The sequence below is a fragment of the Hydractinia symbiolongicarpus genome, chromosome 12 (assembly GCF_029227915.1).
Source record: "Hydractinia symbiolongicarpus strain clone_291-10 chromosome 12, HSymV2.1, whole genome shotgun sequence".
Classification (NCBI taxonomy): Eukaryota; Metazoa; Cnidaria; class Hydrozoa; order Anthoathecata; family Hydractiniidae; genus Hydractinia; species Hydractinia symbiolongicarpus.
Window position 1 is genome coordinate 11,061,110 of NC_079886.1, and position 24,176 is coordinate 11,085,285.

Below are 24,176 nucleotides of genomic sequence, written 5' to 3' on the forward strand. Positions count from 1 at the left end.
TCCCGGACACCAATTTTCAAGTATTAATAAACGTTTTCATTTAGTTTGAGACCAGGGTCCCTCATATACGTTTAAATTTTTTCTCTTTTACCAAATTCTCATTCAATTGTAATTTGAAAACACAAAAATTCCAAGCTTGTTCTTACAGAAATCTTTCTTGTGGTTAAGGGAGAAAACACATAAAGGAAACACACATCTGTGTAAAATGATTACAGAGAACATCAATTATATCATTAGTTAGCATCGTGGTTTTTAAGGAAACATGCAGTTGTCATGATCAGCTAGTACAGAAATTATAGCCTTGTTTTCAACATGAATTTTGAGATATAGCCTTATTAACTTTCTGGTTAGTATTCATTTAACTAGCTATAGCTAGCTATATAGCATATTTTTGGGTATGAAAATACCCCAGTTGATAACGGTAGATACAATTATGACGCAACTTTATAGCTACAAACAAAATTTATTCCATTTTTAAAAAAACAGTCAACTCAGCACCACAACCTAAGAATTCTAGAATAGCTTAAACTCAAATCAAATCCATATGCCCTCTGTCCTCAACATCCGTCTGAACAGTTTGTGATGCCAGAATTGTGTATACTTTTGACGAGATTTTAAACCATGGCCCAAACACGGACATTTAAAGAACTTCTCTTCACCTTATATTTTCTTTTGAATTAAGGACGTTTAACAGGAATAAAATCCTCATGTATCAAAAGTATAGTTGAACTATAAAAAGCAGTTTTATCATTAAACTACATAAAGATTATTTTATGATGCTCTTTAAAACTCAAACAGACTATTACTTTTTAATATATAGATGTACCACGGAGGAGAGATGTTTATCAATTTTGTAGACACACGCTTGGCTATCCTTTAAAACAACTTTCGTATTTGCACACAGTTCATTCGCATATGACAAGCCAAACTTCGCGTTGAGTTTATGAAAAGTGAGGTATATATTTTATTTACTTAAATTTTGTAAATTCTAAACTTTCAGGCGTTAGCTATAAAACTAAAAAGCTTGGTATCGACTGATTTTACTAGCCATACATGTTAGTTGATCCAAAATAAAAAAACTAGCTAGCTAGCTAGCTTTAAAGAATTGGCATTCAGGAAAATTAATGTTGCAGAAATGAAAACTTGGTAATATCAGCAATAACCCTGACCTTATCCTTTTGTTGAGAAAGTTAAGTGTGTTCAAAAAGTTGGAAATAGCTTCTTTTTAATAGCTCTGCTATGCCTATGATCCTCCTTCATATTTTTGAAAACCTTGTTATACTACCATTTTTTTAAAAAAAATGTAGCTAGCTAAATATTTAGGACGTGGATATTCTGCCAGTAAATAAGTGGGGGCATTTATTCTGCCAGCAGTAACCAACAACCAGCAGAATAAAGAGAGATATTAGTCTGCCGGCACTATATACCTTCTTCAATTGGTTTTTCATCCCCCCTTTTCCAGAATATGGTAACATTATTTTAAGAATGTAATGACAAAAGAATTATTGACTTTTGTATTGTAAACCTTGGTAAAAAAAGCAAATATTCCCATCTGTGCTATTAAAACAAATGTTGTAGTATCTAATTAAGCACCTTGCACGAGAGCGTGTTTTGACAAACTCTGCTTTACATATGACGAAGGAACAACAAGAAATATACGTTAATTGTTATAATTTTTCAATATAACATGATACAATGCATTCACATAGTAATGAACAGCCTTATTTTAATACGCCATCACTCACACCTGATATTACATACCACATGCAATAAACACTAAGTCGGTTAATTTGAATAAACAAAATAAATTTGTGTTTGGTAGAAGAGATGTACTCTGATACTTTCAATAGACCAAAAAACACCTTTAATACTAAACAATGCCACATAGTCTTGTCATAATTAGAAAAATGGACATCTTCTGAAAACAACAAAATATCGTGAAGTACAGGTATGATAGGCAAGTTTTTTTGTATACCTCTCATATTGGACTTCAGCAAGATAAACTTAAATGGTTTTGTACTTGACCATTGAACAAGGTGGGTAACAAAGAGTTGTAGAGTTGATTCTTATAGTAGAAATAAAGGTGTTGACATTTTATAGCAGAATGTTTTGTATGCACGGAAACCTGAGTGACAATTTTCTAATTAACCTCATAATATGCTTCTTTTACAAGAACCCTGCACTAAATATTTACTAATTTCTCATTGCCTGTTAACAAGACAACCTGCTTATGGTTGCTGTATACAAGTATGTATACAGCAACCACAATAACCAAAAGCTGTAAAAAGAAAATGCTTCTTCGAACTGTTTAATAGCCACACTGTTCGAAGTGGGCAAGAACTGACACCACCATTCTATGTCCTTCCGTGAATCAGAATTGAACTAATGTGGTAGGATGTTCGTAGATGTTAAAAGATTAAACAGGCACCTCAAAAACATGCAACCACATTTAACAACCTTGCTGGCAAAGGACAGCGAGCCAATAAGGGACATTTTTTTCTTTGTATACTTCTTTCCACAGTTGTAAGGTATTATGTAATTCCTGAAACTTATTGTTAGGTTAAGCATATAATAAACTTCCTGGTGTCAATTTCTATTCCAAGGTATATAATGACCTGTGATGGTCTAGCAAGCGAAAGAAAACGAAGTGCTCAGAATACATCTTCAATTACTTGCAATGTTGTTAGACATGTATCTCTTGTTCTCTCCCCTGTGATAAAATTGTCTTAGTAATCCAATCCAACTGGTCTGCAAATGTATTAAAGATAAACAATGAAAACAACCTCCAAAGGGAAGAACAATATCAAAGAAATACCAGCCTTTCCATTAGTAACCCAAAAGGTTCCAGTCCTAAGGGTGAACTAGGCATAATCTTAAAGCATGATTAATATTCAACTTAGCTAAGAAACAATGCCAACCTAAACAAAGAACCATGCAGACTGCATCATCAAAAAAAAAATACAAAACTGAGTATATATTCATCTTTAGAAATCCCATCATTCACTGAACATCCCTTCAGAGATCATAAATCTAAAACAACCCTTACCATACCATCCTTTTTTTGGGGCAGCACCTAGGGGAAAGCTGTAGGCTTATGCTGCTAGTGCAGTGTGAGGCGTTGTGGTTTTATATGCAGCCATGTAGCTCCGTAGATTAGTGGTTATAGCTCTCGTACTCTTTGTGGGAGACTGGGGTTTGATTCCTCTTGACGGCGATTCAACATGGGTGAGTGAATGTTACCATAGCCACGGGTTAACGCCAGCCATGTGAGGGAAATTGGGGAGATTGGACGCTGTGTGGGTTGTTGGATGTTGCCGGGAGTTGTCTAGTAGAGCGTGGGCCCTAATTGAGTCTGTGTAGCTCAAAATGAGCATTTAATACTCTAGGACTCTCCATCTAAGCCATGCCCCTCCTTGAAATAATAGACAGGGTATATCCCTCGATATTTGTGAGGCTAGCCATGTAAAATATGCACATCTATCTCTCATTATTGATCAAGACCTGATTAATAAGTTTTTTTGCAGGCAAGTGAGACTAATCTCCCTTGCAACCTTTGCAAAGATCAGGTCTATATCACCCCCATTGTGCGAGGCTCTAAAAGACATCGTCAAGGTAAAGCTACTAACCACAAGTGCTGAAGAATTGTACCTCTGTGATCATAATTAACCTTAGCAAAACTTGCAGTTTAGCTTTTAAATTTAAATACTCTGCTATTGAGCAGAGTATTTAAATTTTATTTGCGATTTTAAATTTATTTTGCGTTTTTAATTTTTTTCATGCACATGCACTGCGAAAAGTTAAAAAAATATACAAACCAAGGGTGTAAAACTGCAGACTAGATTTTTAATATTAGTTAGGAAGACAAAGTTTCTGGTCACATGCAGGGAAGTATAAGTACAGAAGAGAAATGTCAAAATACAGAAAATAAGTGTGAGAATATAGAATAGAACTGTTTGAATCATAGAAGAGAAGTACTTTTAAATTGGAAAAGAAGTGAACCATAGGGGCAATCATACTAAGTCACAATTCCGGAATTAATTTATTGAAAAAGAGGGCCGAATTTCATAGTTCGTCCCACAAGCAGTTATAAACACTGTTCCTACAAAAGACAAAGGCATTACGAACTTGTCAAAGTTCACTTGTCAATGATCGCAAGCGGACTTAGGACTTCGAATCTTATTATTTGATTAGTTTCAAATTCTTAACCCATAAAAATTTTTGCTGACATCAGCACACCCCGTTTCCCCGAATTTTAGCACCTTAGTGAGCCGTCATGTGGATTGTTCCGAAATGCGGACATGGCAGAAACTGCCAGTAGCGCATTTTCGACGCTATTTACCTGGACTACACATCTCCCAAAGCAAAGCTTTCGCAGCCTGCCGGCTGCAGAGTTTGGCCAGTTCTATAAATAGCCAAAAATTGGCCTTTTCCAATAATATTATGTCCAGGATTGTAGTAGTTTGGCCTTCCTTTTAAGAAAAATAAAATAAGTGAATGATGAAAGAAGACAATAATAAAATATTATTATAAGCAATGATTTTCATCAGCATTGTCATTATTAGTTGTTATGCAACTTTCCATAATTTAATTTACAATACAATTCCCAGTCGTTTCCCATGCAACCTCTGTACAGTATATAGTGGAAAAGAAATTTTTTAACTCAACTCTTTTAAATTATTTTTGTAATTTCTATATTTTTAGATTACTCGCACAAATAATATATTAAAGCTTAGAAGCACGATTTATCTTGCGCATACTTCTTTCTTATTTAAGTGATGGGTTTGTTATAATACTGTTTTTTTCCAATAGATCAAAGTCAACAGATTGGCAACAATGACATTGTTATCCATTGTTCTTTTTATTTTATCGTTTGAATTTTGTTTGGGTGAGAATGTAGGTAGGTAAAACTTTATAATCAAAATTTGTTCAGTTGGTGGAATAAAGAGTAGTTTATTTTATTACGTGTGATTCAGACTTGCTAAATAAATCTACCACCAAAATAATTATTTCTTTATGATGTATATATAACTTTGCACATTAAATTCTTACCTATCAATCTTTTATAAATAAAACAAGATACTAAATTAACAGCTTTTCTGGCTGAATAATGCAAGCTCTCACATGCATTTAGCAGATATATTTTTGTTGTGCTCCAGACCTTTGTATTCAGTGCATTTTATTTAAAAGTCAATAAATAAGTCAATAAATGCTCAATATTTTATTTTTTCCACAATATGTAATTTTTTCTTCCAGTTTCCCTTTAAAAAAAAAATTTCACATCTTATAATGACTTTCATTATAAAATTTTAAAAACATATAGAATGTTTGTAAAAAAAGAGTTTGTAATTAGAAAGTTAATGATAAAAAATTAAATTTTGCAGAAAATTAATGTATAATCTTTGAGTTTTGGATTTCTCATTTCAAACAGTAAATACCCAATTAAAAAATTTATTTAAGGGTTTCTAAGAGTTTAATTTAGGATCTAAGAATTTTGCAGAATATTTTCGCAGTTTGAAAAAAGGAAAACAACAAAATTTTCCTTTGAAAAGTTAAATTATAAGTACTTACTTATGAAAGTCTACCAAAATCCTGGTTTTTTAATGCAAAAAAAAAAATAATTTTAAAAAAAAAATTCCTGAGGGAAGGAAATATTTCCTGAGGAGCTAAATTAGTTGGTCATATCCATGCCACTGAAAAATACGAGGAAATTAATTTGCAGAATTGAAATCGCCAATGTGAGCAATATATAAGCAAATATTGATTATATAATTTTGTTCTTCGTCCTATTTAATTGTTGTTTTAATCCATTATTTTAGACTTGCCAGGTATTTCTATTAAGCATGGTATGAAATTCACTGTCAATCAAAGCTTTCTCGGACAATATTATTTTAAGAAGGAAGATGTAACACTACGAACAATATTTGCATCAGTAAACATTACCTGTCGTGCAGAGAAGCGCTTTGAATTTTCATCGGAATACGAGTATGTTTTAATTTATTGCAATTTATTGCAATTTTAACATCAATCTTGTCAGAAAACAGAGGCAGCATACTTTCTTATCTTTGGTGATAGTAAAAAAATATGTTGTTTGTACAGTATAAGTACAACGCGCATAAAATTGCAGATGCAGTGAACTTTGCATTGCATTGTTGCTTCAAAACACGGTTTTTTAGCATATGAAATATGTGTATTTTCAAAAATTTCAAAAGTTCTACCATAAATTGTAATATAGTTAAGAAGCAGAAATAATTTTTTTTTAAATTTGAATATTTTTATTTTTGTAGATATGAAGATAAAGCAATTTATTTTTTATGGAAGAGGTTATTATTTTTACAAAGCAGCAGGTTCCACTTTATTTCGAAAAGAATCTCACCGTTTGAAGACTTTTATTTCAACATAAGTTTTCCAGATGGTAATAATCATACAGTACACATAACTTCTAATATTACAGGTAAATAAAAAGGGAGTAAAAATTCATATTTCCGGTGTATGTCTTTAAGTAAACATAATTTTATCAGCACTGTGTGATATAATACATTTTGTATAATGCTATAAGGCTTCAAAGAAGCATGGGCTAAAGTATAAGCACAGCCGATTTTGGATTTTTTGCATTAAAAAAAAGGTGTATCTTGGAAAAAATTTAAGAAATGTTTGTGTTTTGATGACTGATGATATTTTAAAATCAATAACTTTATGGGCAACAGTTGGTTTCCAAGAAAATTTTTGTAACATATCATCAAAACACAAACATTTCTTAAATTTTTTCCAAGATACACCTTTTTTTAATGCAAAAAATCCAAAATCGGCTATGCTTATACTTTCGCCCATGCTTCTTTGAAGCACAACATCTTTTAATTAAAATACATTTAGTTAAAGAACTAAATGTATTTTAATTAAAAGATGTTGTGATGATGTTGAAGAGATATTTGACAGAAATCGGTGAGGATGCTTGGGCTAGCAAAAAACACATTATAACTCTCCCATGCATGTACCCGAAATCCAGACGACACCTATCTGCAACACTAACTTATCTTGTCTCGACCAACTTTTCGTTATTTGTTTCTCTTTTTTTTTACAACTTCTTGTTGTTTTCTTTTTTCTCTTTTTTAAATCATAAATTTATATGCTATAGACTTGTAAGAGAGAAAAGACTCAGTGGCCTGGCTAACTGAGACAACACCCAATGTGGGTAGACAAATCACCATGCACCTGTATCGAAGTTAAAAAGTGTTTATACTACTTTACTAGCTAGCAACCCACCCATTTTACCAGCTAGCAACCCACCCATTTTACCAGCTAGCAACTGTAATTAATATGAGCTAAATTATATTCAGCTCCATAAAAAAAGATCAGATAAACCTAGACATTTTAAAGTGACATTTTATGAAATGAGATTTTCGTTGAATTGCTGAGAAAACGTTTTGAAGTTGTATGCATGAAGTTTTTCATAAAAATGTAACAATTTTTTTAGGTGTAAACAAATACCAACTTGTGATGTTCATGGTGGGATGTTTAATCTTTTTTGCTGCGAAATACCTCAGTAGGTATGAATGATTTGTGACAAAATAATGTAAAAAATTCCATTAATTCAGTATTTTAAAAAAGAGCTCGTGTCCTACAATCCAAGAGATGAGGTTGCTAACTATTAGCTAGCTACCAATATTCCGGTAGTTGATAACCATTATCATAGTAGTTTTCTCACAACTATATGCTGGACTAAATACCTGCTACAATATGGAATTATTTCATATTGTAGCAGGTCAGCAAAATGTAGCCTAGATTGGCTAGCTAGCATTTATCTGACAAAACTAGCTGATCTACAAAAGTTTTTCTGAAGCATATTCTACCTTAAAGTATAGTTATTATTTTTATTTGCATTTAGGAGTACAGTGTTTCATTATTCTTCTGGTGTTTCAATTGGTGTGCTAATGTCATGGATGATGATTCTTATCATTTTGTACCGAATCATCCCTTACAAGGTATGATTTGCTAACATGTCGTCTGGCTAGTGGTGTTTGTTAAAATGAGGACAGGCTAGGTAGATGATGCAAGTACATGTTTGTGTCGTTTAACATAAATCTTGTGTCTATAAGATATACTATACCATCTTACAGCAATTTTTACGTTGTTGTTTTAGAGGACGAAACTTTCAGCATTGCACATTATAAACGGGCTACTTCGATTTTACCTTATTTTTTTCCGTATAAAATTGTACCCTTGAAGTAAGGTTGCATATTTATTTGCCTGCCGATCTCAAGTTGGACATTATTGGGTTAAAAGATGTCATGTACATAACTTTGTTTTCTAGCGTGTCATGACAGCTTTACTGGTGTCCGGTACAACACTTGGTTTTTACTTTATGGAAAGTATCATGGAGACAACATTCTATCTGCTATCAGAATATCCATATGAACTTTTTGCAGTCACAAGTGCATTTGGTTGGTGGTTTTATAGTTGTTGCACTCTACTCTATATCGCTCAAGAAAAGTTTTTTTCAGTGGAAGTGATTTTTGTACCTTTCCCGCGCTTTGATAAATATTGAAACAACGAAACAATATTTTTGCTTTCCTATTTTAGCGATTTATTTTCGCGATTCAAAAGCTTTTCTTTATGTTGTAACCTAAAAATGATCGATTACCTTCTTCAATCTTCTAATACATCTCTTGGTGTAAGAAAATTGTTAGTTTAAGTCATAAGACAATTTTTTGAAATCTATAAAAGTAGAAAAAATGTCCACTATGCTTGTGTTATATAGCTTTTTAGTAGATTAACTGTAGTTCATACGATCAGGGATTTTAAAACTGCTCAGGTGTCTGTTAAAAATTAAATCTGATGTTCACAACTTTGACTATATACAGTAAATAGGTACAATGAGGATTGATGGTTTTCCCGTTCATCTTTCGATGCTATCATCGTTATTATGTACAAATTAATAGATGTAACAAAAGCAAACAATGAAAACTTATTTTTTTAGCTTTGATGTCAATGGCTTTAATTTATTACTTTGGTCCACCGTCTAACGATCGCAGTTTGAATTTGCTGCAATGGTTTCTGCAGGTTATTGCATGTTATTGTATTTACCAAAGCAGTTATTGTAAGGAGTTCTCAGTGACAGCGGTTGTGACAGTGGTGCTAATTTATCTGCTACAGCAGTTTGTGAATACGTACACTGTAGTTGCGAAGCTCTTTGTGTTGATGTAAGTGAAAAACGTTTTCGTTTTTTCTTAACAGACATTTATTAGGAATATTATAATGACAAGCTTAGGCCTGTCATAAATCCCATAATGTTAAGAGTTTTTTGTAAGTGGATTTCTATTTGAAATTTCCTGAGAGTGTCTTTAAAAGAATGATAGCTACAAATCATATGTCATTTTTAAGTCGGACTAGAAGTAACAGAAAAATTGAGATTATGATGTGGTTATCATTGCATAGTTGAAATTCTGCCTAAAAATCTTCATGCTCGCTTTGTCACAAACTGCAAACGATTTTATCTAAACTGCGTTAAGGCCCTTCTAACACTTTATATTTAGCATACCACGCAAATGGTTGTCATGGTACTTCCGCCCTCCAACGCGTGTTTATCTCACACAACAACAATACGACGAACAAGGCGTAATTGAAACAGAGCGTGCACTGAAAGAATTGTCAAAATATTGTTCAAGTCCAAAGTGTGATTCTTGGAAGGTCGTGTCCAGACTAAAAGACCCCAAAAAGTATGTTTTTTTATTTAATAATTAGATTAAAATTAGCGACGTTCAGTGTGAAAATAAGATCAATATTTTTTTCTGTAAAACTTGACTTTTTTCTGTAAAACTTGACTTTAATTAGAGGGTAGTGAAGCAGGCCATCTTTAAACAATCATAGCCCCATAGTGAAACGAAATTTCTGCACTGCAAATTTATTTTATTTTAGATTCGCAAATTTTTTGATGGATGGGCAACAGTTTACAGCGGAAGAAGCGGAGGCCTATGAACAATTCGATAGTAGTGATTATGATGTAGAAAATAACTTGAATTCCTCGATCAGTAGTATGCGAGAAGAAGCGGCTAATACTTGTGGTAACTGGATTAGCGAGGACGAATCAGAAGAGATATCGTTGCTGTCTTCAGATGAATAAGGCTTTTAGCAATTTCCGTGTAATTTAACATAAAGCCAGATGTTATCAAACGGATAGCAAAATTGATTCAATAAATTGCACGAAAATCTTTTAAAATTATTTATTAGATATAAATATTTACGACATAGTTATCTAGCTATTTTAAAAAAATAAAATTTTTAAACCTTGTATTCTCAAAATATTTTTTTTGTCTTTTGTGCATATATAAATATTTTGGTTCTATTTTTTTGCATTGTGTTTTTTTTATTCAACTGGCACTACCATAAACAGTGAATTCGCACCTCCTACGCCTAAATATCGTCATTTATTTTGTATTGTGTGTAGTAGATTACAGTAAAATCTGTCAATCACTTACTGGGTGGTGATATTCATTTGCATGATATTTTTTGTTATGTTCTAAGATTCTCTTTTTAGATCAAATGATCATACTCTTGATTAGAAACTATATAAATGTCATCAACCCGTTTGTAATTACCCGAGCAATGCACAAGCAGTTAGATCCTAACTCTTCGTACGTGAAAGCTTTGCTCAATGACGACGTGGTCTGGTTATGCAACTTGTTCCTCAAGAAAGGTTTTGAGATTCGTGTTGTCGGTGGAGCAGTCCGCGACATGTTGATGCAAAGAAAGGCCAAAGATATTGACTTATCTACTACAGCTACACCGAACGAAATGATCAAAGTATTTCAACAAAGCAATGTACGTTATATCGAGACAGGATTACAACATGGTACCTTAACTGCGCATATTAACAAAAATGATTTCGAAGTGACAACGTTGCGGATAGATGTTGAAACTTATGGACGCTTAGCTAAGGTTGAGTTCACACATGACTGGAGGTTGGATGCGCTCCGAAGAGATTTGACTTTCAATGCAATGAGCATGAATATAAACGCTATGTTGTATGATTATTTTGATGGTGAGACAGATTTAAAAAATGGAAAGGTTTGATTAGATTTTTTTGTTTTGCAATCTTTTATTTTGATATGCACGTACATAAAAAAGCTGAAACAAGGGTTTTATTTTATACCCTGCTTTTTAGCGATCCTACTCTAAGGCCTTACTCTGATTTATGAGGTCGTGCCAAAAGTCACCTGAGTATTGGGGAGGGTGTCCCACTCTGGTGTTTTGCGGTACGGCTAATTAGATACACACTGTTATAAGCATCCAACTATTGTGATACTAAATTATGAGTTATTTTTAAAGATATTACATAACGTATTCTGAATTAAATTTAGGTGCGGTTCGTCGGAGATGCCGAGTGTCGCATTAAAGAAGATTACTTAAGAATACTTCGTTATTTCCGATTTTACGGTAGGATTGCACCCGATATACATCAACATGAAAGCGTTACTTTAAATATTATAAAAAATTTGGCATCAGGTCTGAAACAAATTGCTGTGGAGAGGATATGGGTGGAAGTGAGCAAAATATTAACTGGCGGACATGCACCCCATCTGGTTAAACTTATCTACGATCTGGGCGTGGCAGAAAATATAGGTACAAGTGTTTTAAATTTCTCTGAATGTTTTTTACTTAACTTTATACTCGCGCTTGTAAAAGATGTGAAAGCTTTTATACTTTTTGGCTAGTATAGTCAGCAGTTTATTTTTGCTAGAACATTGTTTATCGTTTTCGTCCATTCTACGCTAAAGTTTAATGTTGCCAATGTTTGCAACGCTAGTGTACCAAGAGTCGGCGTTGCGTAATAATTAAGAATGAGAATAACGCCAAACTTGGCAAGCGTTAAAAAGAACTGTGTTTTTATTCATTTATTTTTACGTAATTTAAAGCTTTACCTGCTTGTGAAGAAAAGCATTTCACTGAATTCGAGAAGGTTTGGGCAGACACACGCGGTGTTCAACCACACCCTGTTTCGCTTCTCGTAACTCTTGTCGACACAGCGAACCAAGCTGAGCAGCTCGCAATAAAGTGGAAACTATCAACAAACGAAAAAAATCTCGCTTGCTTCATAGCTTCACATCGGTATCAAGCAGTTGCCGAAAGGATAGATTCCTCTGAAGCTGTGTTCAAACACGCAAGTTTGAAATATTACCAAGATATACTTGTGAGAAAATGCAATCCAAAAAATACAATGCTTATAAAAGACCAAGTGAAAGAACTTTTACATTACGAAGGAAAAACGACGGAGAGCGAACTTATAGCTAAATGGACGGTCCCAAAGTTTCCCATCACGGGAGCCGATCTAAAACAGAAAGGTGTAAAACAAGGACCAGACATGGGAAGAATATTAAATAAATTGAAAGATTTATGGATTGAAAGTTATTATACTTTAACAAAAGATTATTTATTAGAAAAAGTAGATGTATATGGTTAAAGTGTTTGAATCTAATATTGTTCCAACATGCGACATTTTTGGTTAAATAAACTTGATTATTTCCTTAATTATATATATTCAATGCTGACCGTGTCTCACTAATAAATTTTTTAACGTGATATTTTTCTTTTTGATAAATTGAAAAATCGTTAGTTGTTAGTTGATGCTTTTTTTTCTTTGTTGCCTTGTAAATTTGTTGTTGTTTTTGTTGACGTTGTTGTTCTAATTGAAACTCTGGAGTTCTAAAAATTCAATACAATGACTTCTCTTTATTTGGAAATCGCAAATGAATAAATTTTAATGTAAGCTAAAATGCTTATGTAAAAAAAAAAAGATTTTTTAGATACACAATAAAAAAAAACACTCTTAACGACTATGTTTTGTTTGTGGTTCTCTGTTCGGGCTATATAAAATCCAGCAGAGAGGCTTTTACTCTAATTTTAAATATTTAATTCAACCAGCTTGATCTATGTGTTTTTGTTTTAATATTTACTTGATTCTTGTAGCATTTTCAAGTATATGTTTCTCACATGTACTTTTGTTACCTTGCACTCGCCCATAATTTTTCTGTTTAGTTTACTTGGGAAGGAACATGAAGGAATTTTTATGCAAATTAAAAACAATTTAATTACTGTAAATAAACGCACTCGTAAAAATGTTGAAAAATGTTTTATACCCTGTTGTTTTCTCCTTCATACATATGTAATATGTTTTTAGTTTGTTTGAGGGAACTTGTTGTTACAGTGGAGAAGTAATTTTCTGAAGCAATATAAGAATTTTGGGGATGCTCCCTCTACCTAGCAGATACCTCTCTAAAGCGGACAATTTTTAAGGTCCCGATAGTGTCCGCCATAGAGAGCTTTCACCGTATTAATACCCATCATTTGTCACATAAGCACAAATTTTTTTTGTCCGAAATAGCCATTCGATACTTTTTTAATGATGTGCGTTTTCCACGGGCTACTAATACTACTTCAGCCTCGTCCCCATGACCATTTGGACGACCTGAACATCCAAAAAAGGTTGAAACCCAAAAATGCTTCTTTTCATTGTGTTCCTCTCATAAGCGGAATTATTTCACGTGGAAAGAAAACTTCTGACGTTCAACCGGACTGAAGCAAAGTCGTTGAGTCTTTAAGGTCTAGCTGTGGTAAGTGTCACATTTAAATTGACGGCAGGAAAACGTCGAAGGAATAAAAACATTTGTTTCTTGTGCAAATATTTTTTGGTTAATACTATGGTTACATTGATAGAACATACAAAAATTCTATATATTTTTTCATCTCCATGGCCTGAATTGGATAAAAATATTTTACTGTGTTGAGTTGAGAATTCCTAGTCCATTAAAATACTCACCATGGCGCAATATTTGAAAGCTTTTTCAGCATCAGAAATCCAAATTATTTTGAAATTTTTTTTGAACACTAAGAACATCACAGTAATAGCACTACAGTGCGTTCCTCGGACTGGGCTTTCGCCTTAAATTAGAAACTCCAAAATAAAATGAAATTGATAAAATTATGTCCATATAAGGTTAAATTATTAAATGTTTATAAAAAATAATAGGTATTATAAAAAATGCTGATATATCCTATGGAAAAAAATCACGTCACATACGCATGTATTTTTCGTCACGTGACAGGTGTGTATCCAAAAACATCCTATTCAAGTAATGATGTCAACATTATACGGAATATTTCTGCTTGCCATGTTCATTTATGATGCATATATGCTATAAAAAAGAGCATGTTTATAACACATGCATTCATTATTTATATTTCATATTTTTGTAAGCTTATGAAAATTTCAAAACAGATTTGCTTTACACACTTTCACTCCCACGTTGAAAATATTTCCTTCCCGTCCAAATTTCATGCTTATTATTTACACTTTTTAAAATGTTTCTGTTTTTATGCTTAACATATACTCTTTTTTTTGCAAAAAATTTCAGCCTAAATAATATTATATAATATGCTTATGTAGATTAAAGGGGCTGCGAACCGGTTAAAATTCTCACTTTCCGTATATCCCGCGCACATATTAAAAATCCGGCAAACGCGTTTTTCGCAAAGAACAGACCAGCGCACTTTGCCCTATTTTTTTCGAAAAGTATATTACAAAGAAATATTTCAGCGAGACTCATTCTGGATGAAAATATGACCAAGGCTGGAGAAGATAAAAATTCTAGATATATCTATATGTTCGAGCCTGTAAATTACATACATGCCAAAAAAAAAGCCAGTTTGTTTTTCGCCGCCATCAGCTCGACTTTCGTGTAAGTCACTAAAAGTCGAAAACCAACATGCGTTTCGTAGCCCCTTTAAGAAGAAATAGGGAAAAATTTACATTTATATTATTTTTACTTACATCCAAATCTCGGAAGTATTCGTTATAATCCTGTAATAAACATTAAATAAAAATTAAAGAGAGAGAAATGTTAGGAAAGATTTAACACATGACTGCGTTCATTGCGATTAACTATTGGAGGCGTAGGAAAGATAGATTCGTGTTTCGCGCTGCTTAAAGGTCGGTTTTCAATAAAAATCAGTTATTGTTGCACAACTACTGTATAGATAGAAAAATTCTATCTCAGCAACATTTGTTGTACAACATCTCTTGCAGTCGTAACGGCGACTGTTGTAAACTGTTGTGTAACTTATTTTGAGTTAACGGCAACCGCTCTGAATATCGCGTGATTAATGGCGACGTGTGGCATGTGTTGTGGTCAGTTACATAAAGTGTTTGCCATGCATGGTGGTGCATCAACTAAAAACACTTACAAAACCACCGTAACCACTTATCCAAATATTTGGAATCTCAAATCCAAGGTCTAAGAAGAAAAAAAATGGGAAAAGTAGATGTTGTTAGTAGTGTACAAGTTCATTCTTACCAATGCATAACCAATAACAAATTTGTTGGGAATTTGAAAACCAATATCTGAAAAAAATGAAATGTATCGATTATCGAACAGTTTCACGGGTCCGTATTGTCGCGTGATCTAAATTATTATCTGTTCTCACATTTTTGAGAGTGCACAAGCTGACTTTTGTTAGAATACCCTTAACCTTATTTTCTTTTTTTGATATCGTCGAAAATCCGATCGAGTTAATAATGAGGTAGCAAATATAAACTGCAAAGTAAGAAATTCATATTTTCCAACATAAAGAAACAACAGGAATGTCCGACAAAAATAAGAGACTCAAAGTAAACTGAGGGCGGTTCAAGTCACTATAGTCCACGGTGTATGTCTTAGGCTGTTTACACGAGTTTTAACACTTCAGGTAAAATGTATCAATTTGACTGAAGTAGAATTTAAATCAAGTGCGGATTTCCATGAAAAGACGAAGAGAATACAATTTTTATCAATGCGTCTCCTTGGAAGTCGCGAACACAAAAAATCAAGCCCTTTTTTAGCAATGCATCGAAAAACATAATCAAAAGCATTGCATGCAACATATAAAAAGGTCAACAACTGCATTGCAAAGCCGTTTCACAGATAACTGAGATCTGGAAAAGAAATTACATTTAGTTCCATTGATAAACTTTTCAACATACAGGGTGAAAAACTTACGTTCAAAACAGCGCGCCATTAAAGTTTTTTTTTCAAACATGGCTATAGGTATCCTTAAAACATGAATAGTTGAAAAAACCAAAATCGGTGCGAAGGATTAGTTATAAAGGACCGGGGAAACGTTGTTTTTTAAAAAAATTGGAGGGGATGACCCCCCCCCCTTCTTCTCGCTTCCAATGGTACTGACTTTAGTACCATCTTCTTCGATCACATTTAACAAAATGTGCGAGGTCCTTACATCAGTTAAAATAATAAATTAAAACATACAGTCAGGTCGGTAACCAGTGCTATCTGGGCGTCTCTTTATTAATAATCTAAAAAGAACGATATTGAGAAACGTACGTAAAAATAAACCATCAAACAAAACGAAATTTACGCAGTAAGAATTTATTTCCTGCTGACGATATATATCGACATTTATTTTTAATAAGAAACTTTTGTATAAAAAACAAGAACTGTAATTGTGGAAGAAATTTCATAAAATGCCCTGAAAAATATTGCAAATAATGCATCGGTTTTCCAAATTATTGCAGCCAAAGCAACATTAATTGATCGTTTTGTCATAAAAACAAGGACGGAACAGAGGGTTGCACAAAATTTAGAGAAAAAATCAATATTTAACAGATAATATAGATTATATAAATAAAAAGCTCAAAGAAATAGTCCAAAAGAAACTTACGATGCAACTTTTAAAGATTTAGGCTCAAATTTTCCCAACGTTGCTAATAGTTTTTCCATAGTTTTGCCAGTATCAATGATATCCTGAAGAATAATAAAACACACATTCTTTGATGTGTAAAAAACAGACAGAAAAAGTGCCAGTGTAAGAGAGCAATTCCAAATTAAACATTTGGAGAGAAAACTGAAAAGTTTTTTCATTTGCACTAAGGGGAAATTAGACCAACCTGAAACATACTTAATTGTCAAAAAACGGGTGTGACACAAGGGATATTACACAGTCAAATTTATACATTGTAATTGTGGATTAATGCATAATAGAAAAACTGCTTTTACCTCCACAATGAGAACATTCTAAAAAAAGAAGCAGAAGGTAAAAGAAGAAAGCAATGCGGATACAAATTGCAATGCAAAAAATTAATCTGATGAAGAGATTTGGAAATGAAACGTTACAGATCTTTCTTACAAAATGCACAAAAATTGCTGTTTGTAAAATTATTGTGTAGCAAAAACTTACAACATTAAAATTAGTAGATCATAAAACAAAAAGTATTCTTGCTATTGAAGAGAATGCTCATCTACCCTAACAATTTTTTTGAGCCTAAAAATATCCTTTCGAAGTATATAGAGTGAAATTATCTTCAATGTTAGGATGATTTTTGCAAAATGAGAAGTTAGTAAAATTTGCAAATTAAAAAATTTGCAAACAGATTTTTTAACCTTTATGGATCAAAAATCTTTGACCTCTAAACTGGTAAACTATTAGAATTGTGAATTAAAATGTCACATAAAAATACAAGATTACAGTGCTACATACCTTTCCCTTTAACTGACTTAAATCATCGCTACCTAGAATTTTAACTTCTCCACTTTTTTCATTCTAAACCGAAGAAGAGTTGTTTACATTGATGTTTTTGTCCCTCCTCCTCTGGTTACGTGGTAAAGACCAAATTAAAATTTTCATTTATTCTACATAAAATATTTATCACCTGTTTGTAATTTTTCTCTCTAAACTAGTAATGTATTGCCTATTCCTTATTTATTTACTAGTCTCACTAGGAACTTTTGGGTTTTGTTACACAAACTGTTTTAGATCGACTGTCATCAGGCACATAATAAAACAAAAAATGTAAATGAAACTTACAATATAACTTTTTACTCTCAAAAAATCTAACCCTAATTGAATGGATTTACCTAAAGAGAAGTAAATGGGCAAATTAAAACATCATTTTAAATAATTCAGTGGAATATAACAACATACTGATGTATGTTGTTATATTCCACTGAAGGCTCACCATACTTTATCTTAGGCCACTTTTACATAATACAAATTTAATATTATATATGATATACACGTTATACTTCAGTGTCAAAGATAAGTTCAACAGAACTAGAAGTAAGCAAAGCTGTGGCTGTAGTAGTAACTACAAAACTTAAGGTATAATCCTGAAAACTATAATACATAATATATTTCAAATGTTCAGCTAATCTGTTTAAAACAGCTTGTTCATCTGATACAACAATCTAAAGACACTCTTGTATCTTGTATCAACAATTTTTTGCACCAATTTAATTTTCCTTATTTTTATTTTTTATCATGAATTTTCTCTCCCTCTATTTTGTGGATATATGCTTCATGTTAAATATCTAGAAACATTTAAAACACACATTATATATTTGGCCAACATTTAGAAAAAATATTTATATCATAATAAAAATGGAATGTTTTATCTTACACAATCAAACTTATATTATACATAATTATGAAATTGGAAATTATGAAATGTTCACAGCAGAGCACATACTTGAAAAGAAGTATATAGATTGTTTTACATACCAGAATTTCTATTTATTTGTTTTATAAAATGCATCAAATCTTGACAAAATCTAAATCCTCCTTTCAATATACATAATACAGTCATTGATTCAGCTTCAAATCCTTCATGAATGTCTCTAGCCATTCTCTCAATTCTAAAATCAAAACTATACATATAAAATCATTAATTTAGTAAGATTGTCTTTTTGTTTTCTTCAACATCTAAGATCTGTAAGGATCTGCAGGATCAAGACACATATAAGAAGACTTGATTACATTGCCAGATATGCCCTAATGATAAAAACTACTTATATCCCAAAAAGAGACTGAGAAATTATTATTCAAATAGACTTCTTATATACTTGATAGAAAATGGGTATGTATACCTATCCACAATTAGTCCATGTGGAATGAGTATAGAACCTATGGAATCTTCATAATGTCTTGGAAAACTAAAATGTTCAGTTGAGTACAACTTGTAGTCGTCTTCTATCTAAAACAATAACAGAGAAACTGTATTAGCCAGAATTAAATTATTTTAATGTGCAATTGAAAAAGTGCTTTATAATACCGTTATATACATCCTTACAATGTCTTGCATTTATGGTATATATAGACAGGTTGGTCACAGAATTGTCTGTGACTGCAGTAAATTTTCTAAGGCATAATTCTGACTGTGTGTATCTAGATGTTATATTTTATGAGATGGTAAACAAGCTGAGCCCATAGGTCACAGAAGTATTGTTTCAAGGCGCGTAATCACCCTTATCAAAAAAATTAACATATACATTTTATTTATTTATTTATTTCAAAGTTCAGACGGAGTTATGACTTTCCTGAAAGTTTGAGGATGTAAAACGTACTAGAAATGGAAATATACTTTAATATCTTGAATTTATTGTTTGTTTTTTCCAGCCGCCATATTTAACGATCTTGTTGATCTCTTATTCTTGTCTAATAAGCGAGCCGTCAAAAAATGTTCATGTGAAACCGTAGGTAAACAAGCGGCCTTAACTTTAAATGAGCTCTGAGATGGAGTTCGATAAAATCGCCAATATGGTAGCCTCCGTTCACCATGCTGTTCTTTTTGGCTTGTTTTATCTTTGCAAAACATGGCATTTAAAAAAGGCGTATCACTTTCTCCACTTAGATTTAATTTTCTTCTATTCTATTTGTCATTGTTTTTGGAGACCAGACAAAACAAAACCGAAATAAGAAATCACAGCATTGCCTCGTGATTATAAATTATGATCACGCTCTTTCTTTTTTTGTTAACTTGACATGGATTACTGCATATTATAAGCCAAAATAACCAACGGGGGAGAATGCTCATTATGATAGTTGAAGATAGTTGCAGCACTATGGAGATAATTAAATTTAGAGCATGAAAGGGGAAATTCTGAAAATTTAGATATTCTAATTGTCTAGATCTGATACTGTTTGAACAAAGGAAAATAATCAAAAAGTAAGACAGCTAGCGAGGCGAAGCTGTCTTCAGAAACAACAACAAGAAATGGTCAGTGTTGCAAAGAAGTCTGATTTCAGTAAGTTAAAACGATTAAATAATAAAGAATAACACAGAAACTTTGATTGATTTATCTGATTTATCATGTTCGAAACTTTGTGGATACATTTATAAAAGCATTACGATGGAAACACAGCTATGGATACTCTGCCTCATTCCTTATTTTTTTCTGTAATAGAATGAGTCCAGCAACGATGTGATGGATTTTGCTGTGTGTTTATTATCGCATGATTCGTGCAATGAAATGTAATGGCAGCTCTGTAGGCTAAAAGAAATTGGGGTGAGTTTGCTATTTCTATGAAACATTTGAACATGTTCTGGTTGTCAGTTTTCAATAAAATTTTCAGGATAATGTTTTCCCATGTATATCTTTCAATTTTTACTAAAAAATAGGTACCTCAAAAAAAGTTGCCTACAGGGTGATTACGCACCTTTAATAGATGAATTCCCTTTTACTTTTTACTTTATGTTCACTTTTCGGTGGTAAGATGTTTGGTTCTGGCATTTGCGTGGTAGAGAAAAAAAAGGTGCTAGGGTTTAAACTATTATCAAGTGTATAATGACACCTTCTGATTTATTTGAATTATTAGTTAAAGTCCTAACAATGCCTTCTTTTGACGAAATGTACTGAAGATGCAAGACCCGAAAAAGCTTACTAGAAAATTTATACAAAGGAATTCATCTATATTACCAAAATCAGCTTGGTTAGCTTAGTGGTTACAACTCTTGCACTTTATGCGGGAGACCGGAGTTTCAGTAGCTGTAAGCCATTACCCATCCTTGATATAATAGACAGGGTATATCCCTCGATATTTGTGAGCCTAGCCATGTAAAATATGCACATCTATCTCTTTTTTTAAATGCCAACAAGGGGGATATGAGTTTTAGTATAGTTACGAATCACTCTGACTTGAGACTTACATCGATATAAATATATACCCACATATTTAATGCATTTTACAAGCAAAATAAAAAAAAATCAAACTTGAACACCTTGATAAAACTTTCAGACATCCTTCTTGTTTAAATCAATGAACACGCGCCTGAATACACAGTCTCGCAGAGAAAAAGAGTTCGAAGTACACATGGCGCACAGCTGATGTTTTGCTTTTTTGTTGCTGTGTCAGCTGATATAACACACCATCGTTGTGATTCTCATCGTTGAATTTCCACGCGAAAGATAAGCTTGTACATGATGTACCAGCCCAAAGGCGCGCAAGCAAAATTTTTCCTTAAAAAAAACGCATGCGACCAATTTCCCAATCAATACGATGTAAAAGTTGCGAAAATGGCACTTACTATGAAAGCAAGGTATTGTTTTGTATACTCAACTACCACGTTAGCTGGAGCAAGACAACTATGTCATCCTCCAAAGTTACCGGAAAGATAGAAAAAACAAAAGAGGGAATAGCTTGGAATTGCCATGTCTCCACACAATTTAAGATGTACACATAGTATAAGGTTGCAAAAATAGAGATGTTTGTATTAAGTTATACCAGGGTCCATAGCGTTTTGTTGATGTAAGGATAACTCGTACGCGTTTTATTATTATTATTTTACAAATATTTACAGGGGATAATTATTTAAAAAAAGCACAATATTTACAAATATATATACGAGTTTTATTATAGATATACGTCTCTTGCCAAGTAAACTGATGGTTGCAATATTTTTGTTGTTGGGATTTTCCATTTTGCATAACATGAGCTGCGCGTTTTTCATATTTTGATTTTTGTTGTTTTTAAGAGTCACGACAGAGCAATACGTAAAAAAGTGGAATAACCATTGTCTTGTAGAGTGTAAGACCTGCTTCAATATTAAGATCCACTCTTATTTTTTTTAATAAATGCAATCTACCCGCCGCTTTTTTATACGTTGATGTGAGTACTCATGAAGGTATAAAGAAGGACCCAATTAAATTTCAAGATAAATGTAAGTGTCCGTCAAAACAATCGATTGGTGCCGATACTTCACGTCGAGCTGTTTATCCTTTATTTTTTTGGTTATCCCGAATAGCATGCACTCCGTTTTTCCTCTTCACATGTTTATAATTAAATCGTTTTTCCCTAACCAGCAATTCGAGCAAAATCGTTCGTTAGTTTTTTTTCGAATTTCATCTTTTGACTTGCCTGGTGCATAGACTACTGTATCATCAGCATACATAATAATCTTAGAGTGAATCATGCTTTCCCCGGCATTGTTGAATGTAATTAGATAAAGGAGGGGTCGAAGAATGCACTAGCTGCAGCTGCGGCTGCGAAAATACTTTGTTATAACGCACACTTTGCTTTCAAATAAATAAATAGTCAGTCAATAGTTCCTTTTCGGTTCCATTAATCCCATAGCTTAGAAAATCAAAGGCCTTACTCAGTTCCATAAACATTGACCCTGTCATATCGCCTTTTCCATATTTTTATTAAGGATACGGTAACCCCCTGAGACACATACTCAGTATATTTAAAATATCCCCTCTGCTCGCTATATTAACCCTAGCAAATAATCTGAAAGCCGAATAAATTATCTATAGAATGATGATAAAATATTTTCATAAAAAAAATCCAAAAAGTAGAAAAAAATTATATACAAAAATTCACCCTTCCAGTTCATTTTGTCGAACACTCCCCTCAGTAAAGTTCTTTTTGGTTAAAAAAAATATCATTGCGAAGCTCTTATTCAGCTCTAAAAAACAAGACGTGGTTCCAAAAATATAGCATATTTTGTGTCACATTAGCTGTTTTATTACAGATTTATCTATTTTTAAGCATGACAGATCAATAACTCGATATTTCCTCACTTTCTGCGTTAAAAAAAGCAAAGTTTTGTAGCCAAAGATATAATTGTCGCAACAAACTTGTTTTCGTACAATTTCGACAGGATGGAGGGGAGTGTTGGAAAAAAATACATACCGTTACGACTGAAAATTTTATTTCGAGAAAAAGCAAATTAAAGACCTTTGCTTTTACCTGCAAAAATCATGGTTACACCAACTTAAACGTTATGAATAATTAATAATTCATGATATTTTATTTAAAATTAAAGGAAAGTATTTTCGCAGAACTTTGGATCAAGTTATTGTTAAACACACAACAGGATAACATAACATAACAGGACAAAAACGAAAAAAATAATGAAATAAATTAAAAAGGTATAGATGATAAATAATATATTTGTATAGATTATTAAAGTGTAAATGTTTCCTATGTTATACGTAGAGATGCAATTTTTTATTCGCTCTGCATAACTCTCTTTAATTATTGATTTCCGCCAGCGAAGGCGGAATCTTTAAAATCGCCTGAGGAGATAGAGAGATAGGGAGATAGAGAGAGAGATAGATAGATAGAGCAGCGCAGCTAGGCTGGACGCCTGAACTTATCCAGGCTAAAGATTTTTTTCTGAGAACGAGGCTAAAATGAGTTTTAAGCCAATAAGAATCCTAACAGTGCAACAGATTGTTTTATTATCCAATGAACAACTTTATTTTTAAAGTTTATATGCTATCGAAAGTTAAAGCTCGTGCAGTGTAGCATAATGAAGATCGTCTTATAATGCGCCATCTTTGATGTTACGTCATTTCTTTCTGTACAATTTTTTAAGCACGTAGACTAAAGCTATATTCAGCAGAACTAGTTAATTATTTATGAATTTTATTTTTTGTTTATTGAGTTGTATTTTAACATTGCAGGTTAGTTAAAGCCACTTGTATATTATATTATACACTTGTATAATATCATTAAATATATTCTATAATACAGTTATAACTTTTCTACAATATACTTATATTTTGTTAAAATATCGATTGTTTTATTTAATTTCATAACATCGTTGCCACAACAACGCTAGCAGATAATAGATCTATTGTCACACAAACAAAAGGCATTAGAAACCAGATCACCAACAATATTATTAAAATCAAATTCGTTTGATTTTATTCAAATATTATAGCCACTAGTCGTTAGCCCGTGGAAAATCCACGGGTTCGCCCGTCCTTTTTATACCGCATTGCGTGCTTCTCGCTATTGCGCAGCTAAGCTACCATTTTGCGTGACAGACAGACAGACAGACAGACAGACAGACAGACAGACAGACAGACAGACAGACAGACAGACAGACAGACAGACAGACAGACAGACAG

General features: G+C 32.7%; 3 protein-coding genes across 7 annotated transcripts; 2 read left to right on the forward strand and 1 right to left on the reverse strand.

Moving 5' to 3' along the window:
* Positions 1-872: 872 nt before the first annotated feature.
* Positions 873-10,343, forward strand: LOC130621770 (nuclear envelope integral membrane protein 1a-like). Of its 2 annotated transcripts, none has more exons than XM_057437112.1 (10): positions 873-955; positions 4,810-4,897; positions 5,817-5,982; positions 6,285-6,451; positions 7,472-7,544; positions 7,883-7,979; positions 8,309-8,438; positions 8,975-9,197; positions 9,531-9,713; positions 9,913-10,343. In XM_057437112.1, the coding sequence occupies exons 1-10, from the start codon at positions 944-946 to the stop codon at positions 10,115-10,117; spliced, it is 1,344 nt and encodes a 447-aa protein (XP_057293095.1). In that variant the 5' UTR covers positions 873-943; the 3' UTR covers positions 10,118-10,343. The 2 variants fall into 2 exon arrangements, with proteins under 2 accessions (XP_057293095.1, XP_057293096.1); XM_057437113.1 differs by having other exon boundaries at positions 932-950.
* A 153-nt stretch (positions 10,344-10,496) lies between these two features.
* Positions 10,497-13,110, forward strand: LOC130621771 (CCA tRNA nucleotidyltransferase 1, mitochondrial-like). Its single transcript, XM_057437114.1, has 3 exons — positions 10,497-11,061; positions 11,355-11,616; positions 11,910-13,110. The coding sequence occupies exons 1-3, from the start codon at positions 10,537-10,539 to the stop codon at positions 12,452-12,454; spliced, it is 1,332 nt and encodes a 443-aa protein (XP_057293097.1). The 5' UTR covers positions 10,497-10,536; the 3' UTR covers positions 12,455-13,110.
* A 546-nt stretch (positions 13,111-13,656) lies between these two features.
* Positions 13,657-21,163, reverse strand: LOC130621779 (hypoxanthine-guanine phosphoribosyltransferase-like). 4 transcript variants are annotated; one of them, XR_008980925.1, is made up of 11 exons: positions 21,038-21,163; positions 18,906-19,012; positions 18,541-18,674; positions 17,848-17,897; positions 17,521-17,583; positions 17,040-17,057; positions 16,705-16,787; positions 16,293-16,339; positions 15,235-15,391; positions 14,822-14,851; positions 13,657-14,186 (listed from the first exon to the last, which is right to left on the reverse strand). XR_008980925.1 is itself a non-coding variant. In XM_057437123.1 (11 exons), exons 1-11 carry the CDS (start codon positions 21,056-21,058, stop codon positions 14,139-14,141), a joined length of 651 nt encoding a protein of 216 aa, XP_057293106.1. In that variant the 5' UTR covers positions 21,059-21,163; the 3' UTR covers positions 13,657-14,138. The 4 variants fall into 4 exon arrangements, 3 of the variants coding, with proteins under 3 accessions (XP_057293106.1, XP_057293107.1, XP_057293108.1); XM_057437123.1 differs by having other exon boundaries at positions 15,235-15,284; XM_057437124.1 differs by having other exon boundaries at positions 15,345-15,391.
* Positions 21,164-24,176: the final 3,013 nt, after the last annotated feature.

Excerpts from the sequence above, each read along its gene's own strand:
- LOC130621779 (XM_057437123.1), bottom strand. The coding sequence starts at position 21,058 with ATGTCTGAAAGTTTTATCAAG. Across the intron at positions 17,898-18,540 it reads ACAAATAAATAGAAATTCTG|GTAAATCCATTCAATTAGGG; the intron begins GTATGTAAAACA and ends ACTTCTCTTTAG. Across the intron at positions 15,285-16,292 it reads CACTGGTTACCGACCTGACT|ACCTTGGATTTGAGATTCCA; the intron begins GTATGTTTTAAT and ends TTTTCTTCTTAG.
- LOC130621771 (XM_057437114.1), top strand. The coding sequence starts at position 10,537 with ATGATCATACTCTTGATTAGAAACTATATAAATGTCATCAACCCGTTT. Across the intron at positions 11,062-11,354 it reads CAGATTTAAAAAATGGAAAG|GTGCGGTTCGTCGGAGATGC; the intron begins GTTTGATTAGAT and ends AATTAAATTTAG. Across the intron at positions 11,617-11,909 it reads GGGCGTGGCAGAAAATATAG|CTTTACCTGCTTGTGAAGAA; the intron begins GTACAAGTGTTT and ends CGTAATTTAAAG.
- LOC130621770 (XM_057437112.1), top strand. Across the intron at positions 7,980-8,308 it reads ACCGAATCATCCCTTACAAG|CGTGTCATGACAGCTTTACT; the intron begins GTATGATTTGCT and ends TTTGTTTTCTAG. Across the intron at positions 8,439-8,974 it reads TGCAGTCACAAGTGCATTTG|CTTTGATGTCAATGGCTTTA; the intron begins GTTGGTGGTTTT and ends TTATTTTTTTAG.